General features: G+C 56.3%; 3 protein-coding genes across 4 annotated transcripts in view; 1 reads left to right on the top strand and 2 right to left on the bottom strand.

Annotated features, from left to right (window-relative positions):
• LIMS2 (LIM and senescent cell antigen-like domains 2) overlaps window positions 1–15,206 on the top strand; it is a 31,994-nt gene extending 16,788 nt beyond the window's left edge. For both annotated transcript variants that reach the window (XM_004694876.2, XM_012734192.1), the window contains exons 3-10: window positions 1,661–1,727; window positions 1,932–2,052; window positions 11,841–11,990; window positions 12,623–12,773; window positions 13,185–13,277; window positions 13,811–13,859; window positions 14,005–14,080; window positions 14,208–15,206. In XM_004694876.2, coding sequence (XP_004694933.2) covers window positions 1,661–1,727; window positions 1,932–2,052; window positions 11,841–11,990; window positions 12,623–12,773; window positions 13,185–13,277; window positions 13,811–13,859; window positions 14,005–14,080; window positions 14,208–14,355 — 855 coding nt within the window. In that variant the 3' untranslated portion in view covers window positions 14,356–15,206. The remainder of the gene's footprint in view (window positions 1–1,660; window positions 1,728–1,931; window positions 2,053–11,840; window positions 11,991–12,622; window positions 12,774–13,184; window positions 13,278–13,810; window positions 13,860–14,004; window positions 14,081–14,207) is intronic.
• Window positions 4,444–5,593, bottom strand: GPR17 (G protein-coupled receptor 17). Its single transcript, XM_004694881.2, has one exon. It carries the CDS (start codon window positions 5,580–5,582, stop codon window positions 4,563–4,565), a length of 1,020 nt encoding a protein of 339 aa, XP_004694938.1. The 5' UTR covers window positions 5,583–5,593; the 3' UTR covers window positions 4,444–4,562.
• Window positions 15,207–16,633: 1,427 nt separating the features above from the next.
• MYO7B (myosin VIIB) overlaps window positions 16,634–17,521 on the bottom strand; it is a 70,122-nt gene continuing 69,234 nt past the window's right edge. The window contains exons 44-46 of the mRNA XM_004694875.1: window positions 17,428–17,511; window positions 17,096–17,215; window positions 16,634–16,729 (exon numbers count right to left, since the gene is read on the bottom strand). Of these exons, the coding sequence (XP_004694932.1) occupies window positions 16,634–16,729; window positions 17,096–17,215; window positions 17,428–17,511 (300 nt within the window). The remainder of the gene's footprint in view (window positions 16,730–17,095; window positions 17,216–17,427; window positions 17,512–17,521) is intronic.

The following is a 17,521-nucleotide window of genomic DNA, read 5'->3' as shown; positions in this document are numbered from 1 at the left end:
TGCAAAGGCCCTGCAGTGGGGTAGGTGGGCTATTTGAGGAGCAGCTGAGGCAGGTGTGGTGGAAGGGGAACAGCAGAAGAGGGGGCAGCATGGGGATTTTGCTGGACTCAGTGGGCCCATGTCAGGCCTTAGGTTCTCACTATGGGAGATGAGACAGGGCACAGATCAGAGTCACATTTGAACAGGACCCTTCCGGTTGCTGTGCTGAAGGGAGGCTAGGTGGGGCCAGGAGGCAAGGACAGGCAGGACCAGAAGCCAGGTTACTGCTGTGAAGGTGAAGGGCTGAGGCATGTTTTTAACAATATTCCAAGTTGCTCGTTAAAAGAGAGCTATTATAAAGTAAATGATACAAACATTCAAAGAGACAAAACTTTATTCAAAGAAAGGTAAATACTAAAACCTATCACTTCCTATTTATTTCACTACATGTTACTATTATCTGTACCCTTGAGGTTTCTTCTATTCATTTTACCTATGAGGTGGAAAAATGTGGAGGCTCGCTAGACTTCTTCCTAACCCCATTGCTGTTGTCATGTGGCATGTGGGCCTCAGTGGGAGAATTTACACCACAGACACTGGCAGATGCTACAAACCAGCCCCTCCCCCCCCTCCTGAAGCCACCTGGAAAGCACAGCACCGGTGGCGCCTGCAGATTTCAAAGGTGGAGCTGACAGGAACGGCTGATGAATGGCTTGTGGGGGTGGGATCTGACTAGGGAGGTGGAGCAAGTGTCCCTTGAGGTGCCTCTTGGGGAACGCTGCCCTACCTGGAGGCAGTGGGCAGCCCACAGGTACCCAGATGAAGGCTGGCACACAGTAGGTACTCATCACTGAACGAATTCAAACCCTTGTCTCTGTGGGCCACTGGGGAAGACTGAATCCACTACAGCCTAATAAAACTGCACCTTTTGGAACAGGGGAAAAGCATTTTTTAAATAAAATAAAATAAAATAAACATTGTCAGAAGTAAAGAGCAAAAGCAGGCTTGGGTCACACTTTGACCAGTCAAGGCCCATCGTTGCCCAGACAGATGGCACAGCAGTTGCCCGGCTGGTGTCCACACTGGCTCCTGCTGGCCATAGGACGGACGTGCTCCCTCAGGGCCCCCTTCTTGCACTCCCTTCCTTCCAGCTCCCCTCCCTGGGTCTTTCGCGGTCTCTGGGGGGAAGTGGACTTCTCACACAGATGGAAAACAGGAAACAGGGCAGAGTGACAAATGTAATCCAAACTGGATCCTGCTTAGCTCCCAGACCCGGCAGTTGACTTGCTCCTAGACCAACAGGGCTGTAGTCTTCCCACAGCAGCACCCCTTTGGCAGCCAGACTTGCCGAGTGCCCAGCTTGTGTCCAGGCCCTCACTGGACACTTTCCCTGAGTCAGTTCCCTTCCATCACCAGAACTCGCACTGCTGCTGTGTCCAGTCTGGAATGCCCTCTCTCCGGACCTCACCCTTGTTGTAGCGCTCCTCCTCTTGCCTCCTCCAGGAAGCCCTCTCTTGAGGGGTGGTAGAGGTGTACTTCTACCCTGCAGTCACAGTTGCTCAAAGTAGAGTGTATGTCCAGGCTCCCTGAGGCAGAGCCTGACTCACAAAGAGCAATGGTACAGCAGCGGCGATATCGTGATGCGTGATTTGTAACCATTCTCTGCTGTGTCCATCTGCAGTTTGAAGGCCGAAAGTACTGTGAACACGACTTCCAAATGCTGTTCGCTCCGTGCTGTGGATCCTGCGGTAAGGGCTGGTGACAGCACAGCTTCTGTGCCTGGGGAAAGAGAGGGGAGGGCACAGCACCCAAGTCTCTGAACACAGTCTCAGACGCCTGCAGACATCACTTTCCCAGCTGTGGGGCAGGCCCTGGGCCAGGGGAGCATCAGTGTGGACAGCAGAGGGACAGGGTGCCAGTGCCCCACAGTTGAGCAGGACTCTCTCTTCTAGGTGAGTTCATCATTGGCCGTGTCATCAAGGCCATGAACAACAACTGGCACCCCGGATGCTTTCGCTGTGAGCTGTGTGATGCCGAGCTGGCTGACCTGGGCTTTGTAAAGAACGCAGGAAGGTGAGGTGGGCCCCGGTGGGAAGGTGGACCCCGGCCACAGGTCCTCTCTCTGAGTGCAGGTCACTTGGACTGGGACCAATGCCACACCCCTGCAAGCAGACAGGAGAACCCTAACCTATCATCAGGCAGGGAATGAGGCTGGAGAGAGAGAGTGATGAGTCAGGCTCTGGGTGTTCCCCGCAATAGGCAGACTACATGGAGGAGGTCAGTGGAACAGGAGCTGTTAGATGCAACCGATGAGGCACTAGCGCCATCGGCCGCTGTGTACTGCTAATCCCCACGGCTACGTCCCTCCTTGCAGCTTGGCTGAACGCCCTGGAGAGAAGTCACTCAACCAGGTCCCCAGGGTACTCTTCAGTTCAGGGTAACAGCCCTCCTGGCACTGAGTGCCAGGTTTCCTTACCAGGGTTCATTCCTACCTTGCCAGAAGACTTGCTCTTTTCTCCTCACCCCTTCTGCTCCCACTGACCTACACCCCAGCCCCTACAGTTGTGACCTGCCCTCGTTCCCAGAGGGTGCTGCTGCCCCTGCCTCCATCCCAGCCCCACCTCTGCCTGAGGGAAGCATCCCTGCCACCTTCTGGAGTGAGGGTGTGCTGTGTGCCTTCCTCCAGGAACGCCCCGTGGTGGGAGGGTGGGGGTGGGGGAGGGGTGTGTCAAGCATTTCTCCCACCATGATTCTCTGCAACCTCCTCACCAGGCATTCCTGGTGGCTCTCCCCATTTGCACCCCACTGCCCAATCTGCTCAGGGTCTCATGACCTCCACAGTGCCGAACCCAAGGGTTACTGCTAGGTACTCCCTAGACCTCTAAGCAGCTTTCACATGGCATCCCCTCCTTCCTGTGGTGTTTCTTCTTCAGGCACCAAGGATCCTGTGTTCTCGGAGTTTCCTCCTGCCTCCTGGTTGTCCCTGCCCCCTTTCTCTACAGGCTTACCTTCTTCTGTCATGTCTCTATGTTGGCCTTCGCGCCTGTCCAAAGTTCTAGAGCCTTGGATAGCATGTATGTGCTGGGTGAGTCAGACCTCTCCTGGACACTCATGTACCATCTCTGCCTGGTTTTCCTTCCATGTCTCAGATGCAGCAGGTCTCAACTGACTCCTGGTTACCCTGATGACCACGTCTCCCTTGTCATTGAGTGGCACATACTCCATGGGGAATGTCCTTGATTCTGTCTGATTCCCATACCCTCTCCTATCTGGGTGCCTGCCCTCCTTCTCTCCTGTGCTCCTTGCTTCTTCCTAATGAAGCCATAGTGGTCTTGTCCATTTGTCTGGCTCTCCTTGCCTTGTGTCTGTCTTGGCTCTTCAGGGCATTTAGCAGGAGCCCACGTGGCAGTTAATTAAATGAGAGGCTGTGGGTGCAGACAGTGCAGGGGTGGAGGCAGGGTGGATCACCTGTGGGTGAGGGACTGAGACAGTGCTGCCTCAGCTTTGTCCTGGGCCCCAGCTCACACAGCGTTTCCCTACCCCCTGCCTGCAGAAACTCTGAGTGTGCTGGACATGTGTGCTCCAAGCTGTCAGGCCAGAGAGGGAAGCTTGCTGTCCTGCTGATTTCCTCTCCATGTTACCAGTCTTGGGGTGAAGGGAGAACTGCTGGGAAGGGTATTGTGTTCACCTAACACAATAACCCATAAGTCTTGAAGTCCAGTTTTTTTTTTTATGATCTGTAAAGTCAAGTGCAAAAAGGGGTCACCAGGAAGTGAAGTGAAGCAGCTCTCAGCTTGGCCAGCGAGGCTGGAAGAGGCTTCTTAGGAGGGAGTAGGTTAAGGACACCCCTGCTGAGTCTGCCTGGCCCCGTGCCCCACTTTGGGTTTCCTGAGGTGGCTCCCCACTACTGCCCATAATGTAGCTTGCCCATCTAGCTCTCAAAGGACTCCAGTCAGGACTGGAGACACTCTGGGGATGGTTCTACCAACACATGTCTGCATGGGTTTTAGCAGGAGGAATTGGGAATCCAGCCCCGAGCTGACATGCCCCTCGGACTGTGTTTTCTGGGTACCACCTCGTGACCAGCCTGAACTACATTTACAGAGATCATCTGCAAAGGCACCACCAGGGAGCTCAAAGGAGATACTTGGGCACCCTGCCACGCCCTTCACTGAGATCCCCCCCTCCGCTCTTCTCTTGGGCCACATGTAGCTGCTTCCTGGGGTTCTTTCTGCAGCACTCCCTGCTGTGGCTGCTGTGGGAGGGAGTCTGGGAGTCCAGCAGGCGGCACTTGGGAAAGAAAGACTCTCATTGTTCAGGAATTTCTCCTCTGGCCCTTGTCCCCCCACCCCCTGGGTAAAGTCAAGAATCTCAGCTGCTGACTGAGCAGGCCAACACCTCCTGCAGAGGGCAGCTGACCATGAAGTCCCCCTTAGGGGTCTGCACTGAGGGTGTGGCCTGCTGAGATTTCAGGTTCTTTCCTCAAGGGAGGCTGGGGAGAAGGTGGACTTCCCTTTTCGGGTCTGTGCGTCTGTGTGGGAGCTGGCCTGTGACTGGCTGCAGCTGGCCGGGACACCTGGGGCTCACAGCTCGGACCTGGCGCTCAGGGAACTCTCGTTGGTTTTCCCGTCAAAGCTGGGGGGTGGGCCCGATAGCTTCTTGCCACAGAGCAGGTTACAAAGGGCATCTCTGAACTTCTCGGCCACAAAGAAGTACATTATTGGGTCGAGCGCCCCGTTGAGGCTGGTGAGGCAGGAGGTGATGCGGTTTCCCAAGGCTAGGACGCGCTGCGTGGCGCACGAGGTGCCGCTGCTGGGGTAGTGCAGTACGTACACAGCGCGGTTGACGTGGTAGGGCACAAAGCACACCAGGAAGATAGCCAGCACCATGGCGATCATGCGCACCGCCTTGCTCTTGAGACGCTTCTCCACGCGCGGCCCCTGCCGCAGGCTGCGGATGATGAGCAGGTAGCAGGTGACCGTGGTGACAAAAGGGAAGGTGAAGGCCACTGCCAGAGAGACGAGGGCATGGTGGGAAGCCTTTTCCCGGTACAGCTGCAGGCAGACGACCGTGTGGTTGGTCTGCACCGTCTGCGGGCTCACCAGCAGCGGGGCCATGGCCACAGCCACGACCACCCAGAGGAAGGCGCAGGCCAAGTGGGCGTAGAGGGGCCTGCGGAGCTTGAGGGACTTGACCGGGTGCACAATGGCCAGGAAGCGGTCAGCGCTGATGCAGGTGAGGAAGTAGATGCTGGCGTACATGTTGAGGTAGAAGAGAAAGCCGGTGAGTCGGCATGGGATTTCTCCAAATGGCCAGTGATTCCCAGAGAAGTGGTAGACCAGACGCGTGGGCAGGACCAGCACACAGGACAAGTCGGCCACGGCCAGATGCAGCAGGAACACGTTGGCCGGGGTGCCTGACTTGTGGTCCCGGATGAAAAGCCACAAGGCCAGTGCATTGCCAACGAACGCCAGGATGAAATCCAGGAGGTAGAAGGAGGCGAAGAGGACGTTCTCCAGTGGTGTCTCCTGGCCACATTGCTCGCTGATGGCCAGGGAGGAGTTGGCAATCAGCCCTGGGGAGGCTACCGCAAGGCCATTCATGCTGCAGCTGATGCAGAGCAGGGAGATGAGCCTGGAGGGAACAAGCAGAGACCCTGGGACTTGTGAGTGGGCTCAGGTGGTAAGCAGCCATTTATGCAAGTGTCCACAGGGAGCCCTCCAGTCTTCAGTCCCAACTGACCCCTAAATTGAGGAGGGCCCCACTGCATGCTTGGCACTTGTCAGGGACTACTGGGGGCACCTCCTGTGTCCGCCTGGGGGTGAGCACATGTCAGAGGCTCTCTGAACTTGCGCACAAAGCTAAACCAAGCCAGGACTTGGAGTCAGCTGGGCTATGCTGGGCCCACTTCCATTGTGCTCTTTCCTAGCAACAAGGGCAGGCCTGGGATTGTGAGTCCCCGAGTCTAGTCTCTTGGACCAGGGGGATGGAGTCGCACCATGGGGAGAGCAGAGTGTACCCTCGGGAGGAGGATGGGAGGGAGACCCCCATGTTTTCTGCCCTGATCCCCAGGAGTACTCCCTGACTAGCAGATGGGGTTTGAGGCCACAGGCAGGCCCTGATTCTGACAGCCCAGTGCACGGCGCCCACCAGTTCTTCTTTAACTGTCACCTGCTGGTTGACCCTTGCTGACTCTGGGGTCCCTTGACCCTCCCCAACTGGCGTCCTTTGTGGGGTTCCCATGTCTGCAGCTCCCACACCAACCTCCCTGCACTTCTCCCTTAGGGATACCTTGATAGCCCTCCTAGGAGGTCAGAGGCCTGCTCTTTCTGCTGGCACCCGAAGGCCATCTGGGTCAGGTCCCAAGGTCTCTTGAGCTTTCCGAACTCAGACCACAAACTCCATTTGGGGAGAACTATAATTTAGAACCCTGTATGTACTTGGACTTCTGGTCACCAGGGGTATTTTACTACGTGGAGTAGTTTAACTACCAGAAAGTAGATTTTCTCCAGGAAAAGACAAGCATGTTTACATTACTCAGGGTTTCTTGGCCAATGTCTGCAGCCCACCTGTCTCTGGCCTCTCTCACCTAGTTCACTAAGCCCCGAGGGGCCCAGGTCACAGCCTGCCCACCTTGGTGACGAGCCATTTTCATCTGATGAACTCCAGTTCTGGAGACGTCCTCCCATCTCTCCTCCCCAACAGTAACAGATTCCTGTTTTGGTGAACTCAAGAGATCCAAAAAGGAGAGGAAAAGTCCATGTTCCCTTCTTCCCTCCCCAAGACGGGGGGTGGGAGGTGTGGGCAGAAGAGGGCAGGACTGCAGGGCCAGAACAGCCTTGCCCCTGATCCCCACAGCCCACAGCTGGAGCCGGGGAGACACTGCTGACTCCTGCTTTTCACGTTGGGGCTGCTTAATAGGTGTACCATGATGGACCTCATCTGCAGCAAAGTTTCTGGGGCTTCCTGGAAGCCCTGTCTTCCAGCACCCACACTCCTGCTCATGTCTGGGCTGCAGAGGGGCAAAAGAGAAACCAGCATCCCAGGCCCCGAGATAGGAACATATGCTGCAGTCATGGTGCGAGAGGAGGGGCTGTTATGGGGATCCTTATCCTTGGTTGAGCCTGGCTTTGTGCTGAGGGCTGGGAAGGGGAACAAGTCTCAGTTTTCTCTCTTTTAGTGGCCATGCTAATACCTCTGGAAGGGTCTGACGTGGATAGCGGGTACGCTTTGGGGACACAGTGTCAGCTCTGTTAGCACAGCAGCTCTCCACCCCCACCTCAGGGAGGAGGGCGAGAACGGGGAGGAGAGGGAGGCTAGCTGGAGTGGCTGGGGGAGGCCCAGACAATCCCCCTTATCAGAGGAAGCAGAGTGTGTGGCCCAGATTATGGGAGCTCTGGGTCCTCGGGCCACACAGCCACCTGATCTACCCCATCTTGTCACCCCATGGGTGTCCCCTAGAGCTTTCCTACAGGGAAGGAGCCAGGAGGAATGTGAATGACTGGCTGAGGAGTCAGACCAGTGAGTGCCTTCAAGTAGAGGGGAGACACTTTTGTAATAATGTCACATTTTATTTAGAGATGGGGAAGTTCTCTATTGTCTCCCCTTGCTCTAGGCCTTCAGGACACCTGGACTTTCAAAGTAGAGATTATTTTCCATTGCGTTTAACTGCGTTTTACTTGGGAGTGGGTTGGGGACAAATGAAAGTGGCGTGCTGTTGAAATGAGGTGGGGAGGGAAGGCACAGGGGGCCTGAGCTGGGAACCCCCACTCTGGATGCCCCCTCTCAGTGCAAGCACGGCTCATAGGGGCTGACTCCTACTCTGTCTGCCTGAGGCTGACCTGCCCATGTTCACTCTCTTCAGTTTTAAGAAGTCAAGGTTGGCAATCAGCTAACTTGCCCAAGGTCACTTGCCACGGTCACTTGCAGGGACACTGACCACCTCCCAGAGGGGGACTAGCTTCTTGGGGGCTGACATCTCCCCCATGCCCCTTGCCAAAGTTGGGAGTGTGATAGGGTCTCAAAGCTCGAAAGGCATTGTCTGCCCTCCGCCCTGCCTCCTCAGAGTCTGCTCCCAGGATTGGGGGCATAAATTTTGGGACCCAGTGAGAAATGGAAAGTTTAAAAGGTGGGAATTCAAGACAATGACAGCGGAGCAGAGCCCTGAGCTTGGGGCCTGACCCGAGAGGGGGATGGACAGTCTGTATCACAGGTTGGCGAGCCAGCACTGACTTTTCTGTCCTGCCCGGCACCCTGCCATCTGCCATGTTGCTGAAGGCAACATACACAGCACTCTCTTTGGGAGCAAGTCTCTGTTTAAAATGCTTCCAGACTTGCTTCTGATTTGTTGAGGCCTTGTTGCCGCTCCCCCATTTTGGGATATTGATTTTTGAAATGTCGTCTGAAACAGCCCACGCTTCCCTCTCCACGCATCCCTCTGGGACCTGGAGCCTCAGCCTGTGCTGTGACTTCTGGAAGGTTAACTCTGTTCATGGGAGGTCTGTCTGGATCTAGACAGTGTGGGCGGCCCTGTGGGTTAGGGTCAGGTTTCAGGCCTCTGTGGAGGGGCCGGCTGGGGTGGGCATGGCTGTAATGGGGGCTCGAGGCAGCAGTTTCCTCCCTGTGCCTTACAGTCTCGTGGTGAGGTGCATGGGTGCCTGTTCCAGCTCACTATGTCATCACAGAGAGACACCCCGGGGACTGGGGCCCGCTGTTCCTGTCTGGGTCTGCGTTGGCCTCTGAGCTCCCTGCCGACCCCTGCCCAGCCCTGCCCTTACCTCTCACAGCTGGTCCAGGTGGAAGGGGCAGGTGGGCTGCAGCGGTGGTGGTGGTGTTGGCGGGGACTCCGTGCACTTGTGGTAGAAGGGTGGCTATTTAAGCAGAGGAGTGGAGCCTGCCATGAAAGGCTGCTTCATTCCCAGGGGTCCCTTGTGTGGTGGGCCACTCCTACGGCTGCCTCTGCTGCCACCGGGCCTTGAATATTCCAGTGTATCCCAGCCGGCGTGCCCCCCAGCCCAGCCTGGTCACTGAGCGTCACAGAGGCTGAGTGTGTGACTGTCTTCGAAGTCGTGGAGTGGGCATGGGTTGTGTGGGGGATTGGCTGGGACTGACACAACCGGGTGTTTCAGACTAGGATAATTTCCTACCAATGGGAGTGGGGGGCAGGGAGGAGCCGGCTGCCAGGGCAACAGGCCTGGGCCCCCAAGCCTGTACACCACTCACAGTAGAGAGGGTCTTGTGAATGAATGGGGAGGGGGAGGCTGAGGAGTCCTGGTCGAATGAGAGGGGACTCTTTCAGGACACTTGCTGTAGGGTCCTTGTGTCCTGCCCCGTATAATTAGGCTCCATTTGGGCGTGTGGGATAAATCATGGCCTTTATTTTGAGCAGGGCACAGCTGCAGGCTGCCTCATAATGGGGCGCTGTCTGGGCCTGTGGGGATGCAGTGCAGCCGGCAGGCCTGGCTCTGGCCTTTGCGGACTCCTCCTCGGATGGGAGGCCCAGGAAGAGGGCGGCTGTATCCTGCTGGCCTCTGGTCCCAGGTTTCCTTCTGAGGTTGATGTTGAGGCTGGGGGGTGGCTGAATGTTGTCAGTGGCTTCTGAGACCATTTGAGCATAGTTTGTTTCTCCCTGTTTTTCTAAAAATGACATATTCAGCAATAGGGACCTAAGCTACCGGCCCAAAATTCAAAAGATTTTTACAATGTTTTTAGTTAAAACATAGAAAAGTGTATTTATCTTTTCCCACTGTCCTGTGCAGTTGGGATTTTGGCCCACTTTACAGACAAGGAAACTGAGGCTCAGAAAGGCAAAGTACGGTGCTGCAGACAAATCACTGGGAAGCAACAGGTTTGAACCCCAGCACGTGTCACTTCTAGACTCATGTTCTGTAAATGTGTGTGTTTGGCCTGTATTGTTTTTGCACTTAAAGGGTAGAACTCTTTGGTTCCATTTTGATTCACCCAGGGGGGAAAGTCTTCAAGTTACCTTTAGATCTGGTGCTGTGGTCAGCTCTGTGCAGAAGGCCTTTTCCACCTGGGGTTTGCTTATTCACGAGAGCTAGATGCCTCCATTCCATTTTGCTTGGGGCTCAAGAGGCATCAGACAGTGGTCCCTTTCCATATTGTGCTGTGAGTAGTTGTCTGGACGAGCTGGCTCCCTCTAGCCTGAAACAAGGGGATCTGACTGGCCTTAACCAGGGCACTTCTGTTATTGGGGTGACTACTGAAAGTGTATGTTTTTCCCCACCATCCTGTGCAGTTGGGATTTTGGCTCACTTTACAGACAAGGAAACGGAGGCTCAGAAAGGTGAAGGCTCATATTTGTTTTAGGGCATTGCACCAAACTCTCTGGGGTAGTTGAGCTAATTTCTGTATCTTTAAAATGAAAGTTATTCCATATGGGTTGAATGTGTCTTAGTGCTAAGGACGAGTCACCGAAGCTGGGTGAGACAGCTGTCCTTGACAGCCACAGCCAGCCTCATCTATGGGCTGGCCAGAGCTGGCCACTGTGGGCAACTTGGGGGAGTGTCTCAACTCCAGGCCTGCTATGGCTGGTGTGCTGGGTTGGGCCTGGGGACATAGGGTGCCTAGGTGAGAGTGGGGTGGAGAAAGCCCTTCAGGTCTGAAAGGGACAAAGCCTTTGCCACAGACCACATCTGCATCCCATGATGTAGGGAGAGCAAGAGGCCCCAGGCCAGGAAACTGGCTTCTACTCTCAACTGGGTCATGTGGTTAGAGGGGCACAATGCCCACCATTCCTCCCTTCCTTTCTTTCACAAGTCTGGTGGACACAGCTGAGAGCCAGTGGCTTCAGTGGCTTAGTAAGTGCCTTGGGGCACTCCCATGAGCCCCAGCCCTTCACATGTGCTGAGCAGCTAGGGGGCAGATAGCTCAAGCAGACACTGTGGTGCAGGGCACAAGCGCTGAATTGGCTGTCCTGGCCTTAACATCTGCCCATCCCACCTGGTTGGAGGGTGCTGACTTTTAGAGTTAATCTAACTCCTTGACCTGTCTGGGAAAGGGGCCAATACTCGTATCAGGTTGCGGGAGAAGCTGGTGAGAGCTGGAAAGCTTCCCAGTGGATTGGAGGGTACAATAGGAATATTGGTGGATTGGGGTGGCAGGTGGGGAATAGGGAACAAAGGATTGGGGTCTTCGTCTGTCTTTGGGGACCTTGAACCTAGATTTATGCCACCTGTGAGGCTCAAGGAAACAGAAACTATGTTGATTTCTCTCAGAAGCGACCACAGCTGTTGCCCAAGGCAGGGAGTAGCAGCAGAAACTGCTCTGAGGTCCTCACAAAAAGGACTCTGTAAAGACAGTTCCTGGGTTTGGGGCCTCTGTCTGACACAGCCATGCTTGTTTTTGGAGACAGAAAGAGCCTGTGAAGGTTTAGATCCCTCTTTATCTGGCAGGCCCCAAAAGAAGGGGTGAACAGGCCTGGTGGATCCTTGCGCCTCCCCCACTCTGCTGGCACAAAGGGATTTTAGGCAGATATCACTACATGATTACTCACACGTGTTAAAATTCATTTGAAAAATAAAACATTTCTGTGGACGTCACAGAGATGTCTATTCTATTCTACATGATGATCTAGGCTCAGGAAGCATGGATGGAAGAAAAGATGGCCAGCACCAATATGCATTATGCTTCCATCTAGTCTTTTTCCTGGCAGAGGCTTCTTTTTAGGGGCACACCTCTGGCCTTCCTGGTAAAGGATTGGCTCTCAGCTGGGCCCCTGAGACTGACAGGAGTTCTTTAAAGCCCCAGGCCAGGCTCTGGGGAGCCCCCCTCCAGGAGGTGGCTGGGATGCTGGGGAGGCCAAGTGGTGGCCTCATGACCCCCCACCCCACTCCCCACAGGCACCTGTGCCGGCCTTGCCACAACCGTGAGAAGGCCAAGGGCCTGGGCAAATACATCTGCCAGCGGTGCCACCAGGTCATGGACGAGCAGCCCCTCATGTTCAAGAATGACGCCTACCACCCTGATCACTTCAACTGCACCCACTGCGGGTACGTGCATCGCCAGGGCCCTGTGAAGGGGCTGATGGAGGTGGGACTGCTGCCTGGGGCAAGAGGTCCCAGGCGAGCAGAGGGAGCTGTGGAGAGTGGGGTGCTGGGTAGAAATGTAGCCAGAAGCTACGGGAAAGTCCTCTCTTTAGCACTCAGTGAGGACTTGTGGGAGGCCTGCTTGACCCAGGGGATGAAGAAGGGCCAGGCCTCTGGGTGCAGCTAAGAGGAAGGAGACAAGGCCTGGAGGGATAGGGAAAGGAGGGTTGGGAGGAAGCAGGGAGAAGAGAGTAAAAGGGCTATCGGACAACCCCCTTGTGTCTGCCCCAGACACCCTGGCTGGTTTGCAGGGCAAGCCCAGAGAACAGACCTGCTTCTCAGAAGCCCTGACGGTATAGAACACAGGCGCCCTTCTGAGAGGGCTGTGCGGGAATCCCATGCCTGGGGGCCGTCTGGAACACAGGAAGTCCCCAAAGAGACTGGGGATCAAAGAGAGGCTGCTTGGGAGCTCTGCTAGGACAGAGGGGGCCTCTCAGGATGAGGTTCCTGGGGATGGGGAGGGCTGGTATGACCTCTGCCCAGGCACCCTGTGCAAAGGGCAGGGACTTCACTGGGGACTCTGCTCTGTCTTCCAGGAAGGAGCTGACTGCTGAGGCCCGAGAGCTGAAGGGGGAGCTCTACTGCCTGCCTTGCCATGACAAGATGGGCGTCCCCATCTGCGGGGCCTGCCGCCGGCCCATCGAGGGCCGTGTGGTCAATGCGCTGGGCAAGCAGTGGCACGTGGAGGTGAGGGAGGCTACAGCCCCAGTGCCCTGGCCAGTGTGCCCCCAAGGCTTTGTCTTGGATGGCCGTGATGTGGTCCCTGGGGGGGTGGAGGGTGGGGTCATAGCACACCAACCATCACTGAATGGGAAGTGTGCTCATGATGCCGGGGTTGTAGGAGAGGCCTGCAGGTGCCAGACCTGCCACCTCCAGATAGTGTATCTGGAACACCCACCATGTGTGACAGCTTGGGCAGAGCTACTGAGGGAGTGCAGGCCGGTGAAGATGGGGACTTCAGTATCACCCCGCACTGGGGGAGGAGGAGGGCTTGCTGACTCAAGGCTAGTTCATGTAGGTGTCAGCCCCCTCCCTGCTGGCCTCCACTTCCTCTCCATCTCCTGGGTCACTACTCAGTCCTGGCACCTCTCCTCCTAGCATTTTGTCTGTGCCAAGTGTGAGAAGCCATTCCTGGGCCACCGACACTACGAGAAGAAGGGCCTGGCCTATTGTGAGACCCATTACAACCAGGTAAGGCCTTGTTGTAAGAGGGTGGTGGGCAAGGCCTGCCCCAAGTCTGGGGAGGGCAAGAGGAAAGGCTGCTTGCCAGTGGAGCTAGGGGGACGGGGGGAGCCAGCAGGGAGGTGAACTGGGAAGGTTTCAGGGTCTTCCCAGGGTCTTCTTAGTTCACAGTGGGCGCTGAGGTCAGGCCTGTGTGCCTAGACTCTGGGGGCCTGGCCTCAGCAGCCATTAGTGAGAATGCACTCTGTGGCCCAGGACTGTAAGGATTGAGAATACAGTGTAAAATGTGGGCTCTGCCCTCTCCCACCACCAGGGATACTGCCCTGCCACACCCTCCTAGGACACTAGCAAGAGCAGAGGGGCCTGTGGGGGAAGAGTGCTCATCCTGTTCACCCATTTGTCCTTCCCAGGGGGTATTATGATGAGTCGCATGAGGCTATACCCTGATAGGAAGATGTCTGGTGTGGGGAGGGGCTGCACCCCTTGCCCTGGGCTGGTGACCCAGCTGCCTGCACCCCTTTGATACCTGCTTTTGTGCACAGCTATTCGGGGATGTCTGCTACAACTGCAGCCACGTGATCGAGGGTGATGGTAAGGCTCCTCTGTCCCTGTGCCCCCTGCTTCCCCTCTGTGTGGTGGGGCCTGCAGCTGCACTCCCAGCTGGCCCTTACTTTGCACAGCCGGGTGCATGACCAGGCTGGGCGAGGCTTGCTAAAGCCCCGTCTGTCCCTCACAGTGGTGTCAGCTCTCAACAAGGCCTGGTGTGTGAACTGCTTCTCCTGTTCCACCTGCAACAGCAAGCTCACCCTAAAGTAAGTAAGGAGTAGGGGGAAGGCAGAGGGCCGGGGGCCCTCTGCTCTACTTCTGCCTTGGGACCTGGCAGCCTCCTTGGCCCCAGAGGGTGGAGCACACTCCCCTGACTGCTGACGTCCTCCCCAGGAACAAGTTTGTGGAGTTTGACATGAAGCCTGTGTGTAAGAAGTGCTACGAGAAATTCCCACTGGAGCTGAAGAAGCGGCTGAAGAAACTGTCAGAGCTGGCCTCCCGCAAGGCCCACCCCAAGTCTGTGGGCCTCAATTCCACTTGAGAGGCCTGCTGCTGCCTGCTGCCTTTCTCCTCTTCCTGCCCGGTAGCTTCCTGCACCTTTGTTTGCTGCCACGACCCTTGTCTCGTCGTCCTTTGCCTGTCCCCTCTCCCATTTCTGCCCTCCCTTTCTCTACTCGTGATTCTTCCCTTATCTCCATCTTCTCTGGTGTCTCTTCCTCTGCCCTCCTCCACATGACTTTTCTCTTCTTCTGTGCGCTGTGCAGCATGGAGGGGTGCTGGAGCTATGAGTCTGCAAGGGGCCTGTGCCCACAGTCTTCACCCTGAAGTCCTCCAAGGACAGGAACAAATTGGGACCTGGGGTCACTTGGCCCTGGCTGTGGGCTGCAGCCACCCGCCTTGCCCACCCAGGTGTCCCATCAACTCAGGGATCTGCTGGCTCACATTCTTCTGTGAGAGCACAGTGACCCCACTGTGCGCGCAGAGCCTCGGGGCAGCTGCCCCAGCCCCAGGACCAGGTCCCCCAGGAACGGCCCTTCCATCTCTTCACCACATGTTCACTAACCTAAGGAGGATACTGGGCAGCAAGTCCTACCACTGCACCCCACAAGTTTGCAGAAGGACACAACGCCCCCACCAGCACTTAGGCTTCTTTCCTGAAATCCTGCCTTTGCTGTTCCACCCTAGGCCTGGGAATGCTATGGTCCCCCCAAGTTTCTCTGTGACTCCCCATAACTCCTTCAGGGCACACACTGAGCTGGGGAGGACATCTAGGAGCAGGAAGAGCCAGGTGGGTGGCTCATTTCTTCCCCCCAGGGGGGATTCTTCCTTCCTGGACACGCAGGACCTGATGCTGGGATGCACGCCTGCACTATAAATGAAGGCTATACCACGGTTACACAAATGGAGTGATTTGTGGCATGGAAGGTGGTGGGCAGCGCCTTGTGGACATGTGTGTGTGTGTGTGTGTGTGTGTGTGGTGGGGGGGGGACTGTTGGCCCTAAGAATCAGGGCAGGCAGAAGCCCTGTTCCTGTGTTCTGTTTCCAGCCCTCTGCCATCAGGACCTGGAGTCCACAAAGGCTGGCCCAGTGGCTGAGGAAGGCGCAGGCTCCCTCAGGGCCTGTCAGGGCCTGTCAGGGCCTGTCAGCATGGTGGGGGCTGGCTGTTGGATGAAACCAGTGGCTGAGAGCAGGCAGCCTGGTCTTCACCTCTGCGGGCCCTCCTGCAGGGACTAGAGAAGGAGCGGCTGCATGGGGCTTATGTAGGAAAACTTTCCCGTCTGAAAAACAGGAAGAGGGGAGGTGGCAGGAAGGCAGAGAGGACATGAGAAAGGAGAAATGAAAGAAAGCTTCTCCTAAAAATGGAGTTGTCATCCTCGTGTCCTGGAAGGAGTCACTTTTTATTCCTTCTGGAAGAAATCCTTTCTTGACTGGTCATTGCCTCCAAGGCTGCTGCCACCCCAGGCCCCACCCTCTCCTGTCCCTGATATATATCCACTGTACCATGGACATTTTTTTAAAGATTTATTTATTGTGCATACAGAATTGCGGTACAGGCCAGAGGTGCGAGGACGGTGAGAGGATTCACCAGAGACAGAGTGGGGAGCAGAACAGGCAGATGGACAGAGTACACTGCTGAGGGGAGCAGCGGGCGGGTCAGGAGAGGTCTGCCGCACCATGTGGATCTCCTCCGGGGCAGACAGGATTCAAACTCGTGCGGAAGTGGCTTAAGCTTCTTTGTGCTTTTAACCCACTGCGCCACCAGGGAGGGCCCACCATAGATATATTTTTTAAAGCTTTATTTATTTATGCATACAGAACTGTGGTACAGGCCAGAGGTGCGGGGGAAGGGTAGAAAGGATTCATGAGAGACTGCTGGGAACAGAACAGGCAGAGTGACTGAAATACACTGCTAAGGGGAGCAGCAGGTGGGTCAGGAGAGGTCTGTTGACACATGTGGGTAGCTCCTAAGCTGGGGATTCTTGCTGAGGTGGCTGCAGTTAGCTTCGTAGTGCTGTGCTTTAACCCGCTGCACCACCAAGGAGGGCCCCTGTTCCATGGACTTTTGTTGAACGTTCTTTGAGCCATCCATCTGTGGGCTTGCAGGCCTGAGCACTCAGCTCTGCCCTGGCTCCCTCCTTTGGCCTCAGTGGTCAGAACCTGGGGGAGGGGCCCACCTGGGGTGCTGAGGGTTATGGGTTGTGTTTGGGGAGAGGGACTGTGAGAGATGGCTCACAGAGGGCAGGCTCTGGGCTGGGAGGATCCTTGGGAAGTCACTCCAGGATCCCTGACCCTGACAGTAGGAAAGCAGGCTTCCGCTGTTAAGGCTCCGGAAGTGCCCGAGAGCCCCGCTGCTTGTTCATGGCATTCAGGAAGTGCTGCACGTAGGAGGTTATCAGGTCATCCATTTTGTAGCCCTAGACAGGGGAAGGGTAGAGTTGGAGTCTGGGGGTACCAGTAGGGAGAGGCTAGGACCAGGGGCCTGCGGGTACTCAGTTTTTCTGTATGAGGACACTCTGAGCAAGGGTGCCAGGGCCTAAGTTGCCTCCCTCCTTAGAGTGGTAGAGGACCAGGGAGCCCCAGACATTCCCTCGCCCCTTCCCTCATTGAGCCTCCATCTGGCCCCTGCTAGCCCACCCTGGCTCTGTCCAGCCCCTAGCACCGGCGGCCAGGCCCTCAGTGAGGAGGTGGCCTGGTGGCGGTGGGTGTCAGAGCGAGGGAGACCGGGTGCCAGGTGCTTTTCAGTCATGTAGACAGGCATGCCGAGGGGGCAAGGAGCTCACCAGAGAGGTCTCACACAGCAGGCGAGTGCCCCGGCCCAGGCTTCCCAGCACCATGTGGAAGTAGGTGCTGCCGCTGCTCCAGTTGGCGATCTTGGTGAAGGGGTAGGTAGTGAGCGGCTCCTGAGGGTAGAGGGAGGGTGCATAGGAGCTGGCCAGCTCGGGCAGGGCATCCGGGGATTTGGGCAAGCCTGAGTGACTGCTGTGCGGTTCCCCAGAGCCCAGACGGTTGGGGAAGGGGTGGATAGCACAAGAGGGAAGAGAGGACCTCAACCCCGGCTGCACAGGGCTCGGGACTGGAAGGCCTCCCTAGCCTGCTGGGGCCCTGGTGCTACCTTTGTCCTAGGGTGGATAAGAAGAACCCCGTGTCGGTTGATGGCAATGAGGATGATGTCCGGATAGGAAGGCTCTGAGGTTTGCTGGGGAGGG

Source organism: Condylura cristata, unplaced genomic scaffold, assembly GCF_000260355.1.
Source record: "Condylura cristata isolate star-nosed mole 26May11 unplaced genomic scaffold, ConCri1.0 scaffold00049, whole genome shotgun sequence".
NCBI classification, from domain to species: domain Eukaryota; kingdom Metazoa; phylum Chordata; class Mammalia; order Eulipotyphla; family Talpidae; genus Condylura; species Condylura cristata.
The sequence above is the reverse complement of the archived record's forward strand: the minus strand, read 5'-3'. Positions and strand labels throughout refer to the sequence as shown.

Bases quoted from the DNA above. Each gene is read 5' to 3' on its own strand.
- GPR17 (XM_004694881.2), bottom strand. From the start codon at position 5,582: ATGAATGGCCTTGCGGTAGCCTCCCCAGGGCTGATTGCCAACTCCTCC.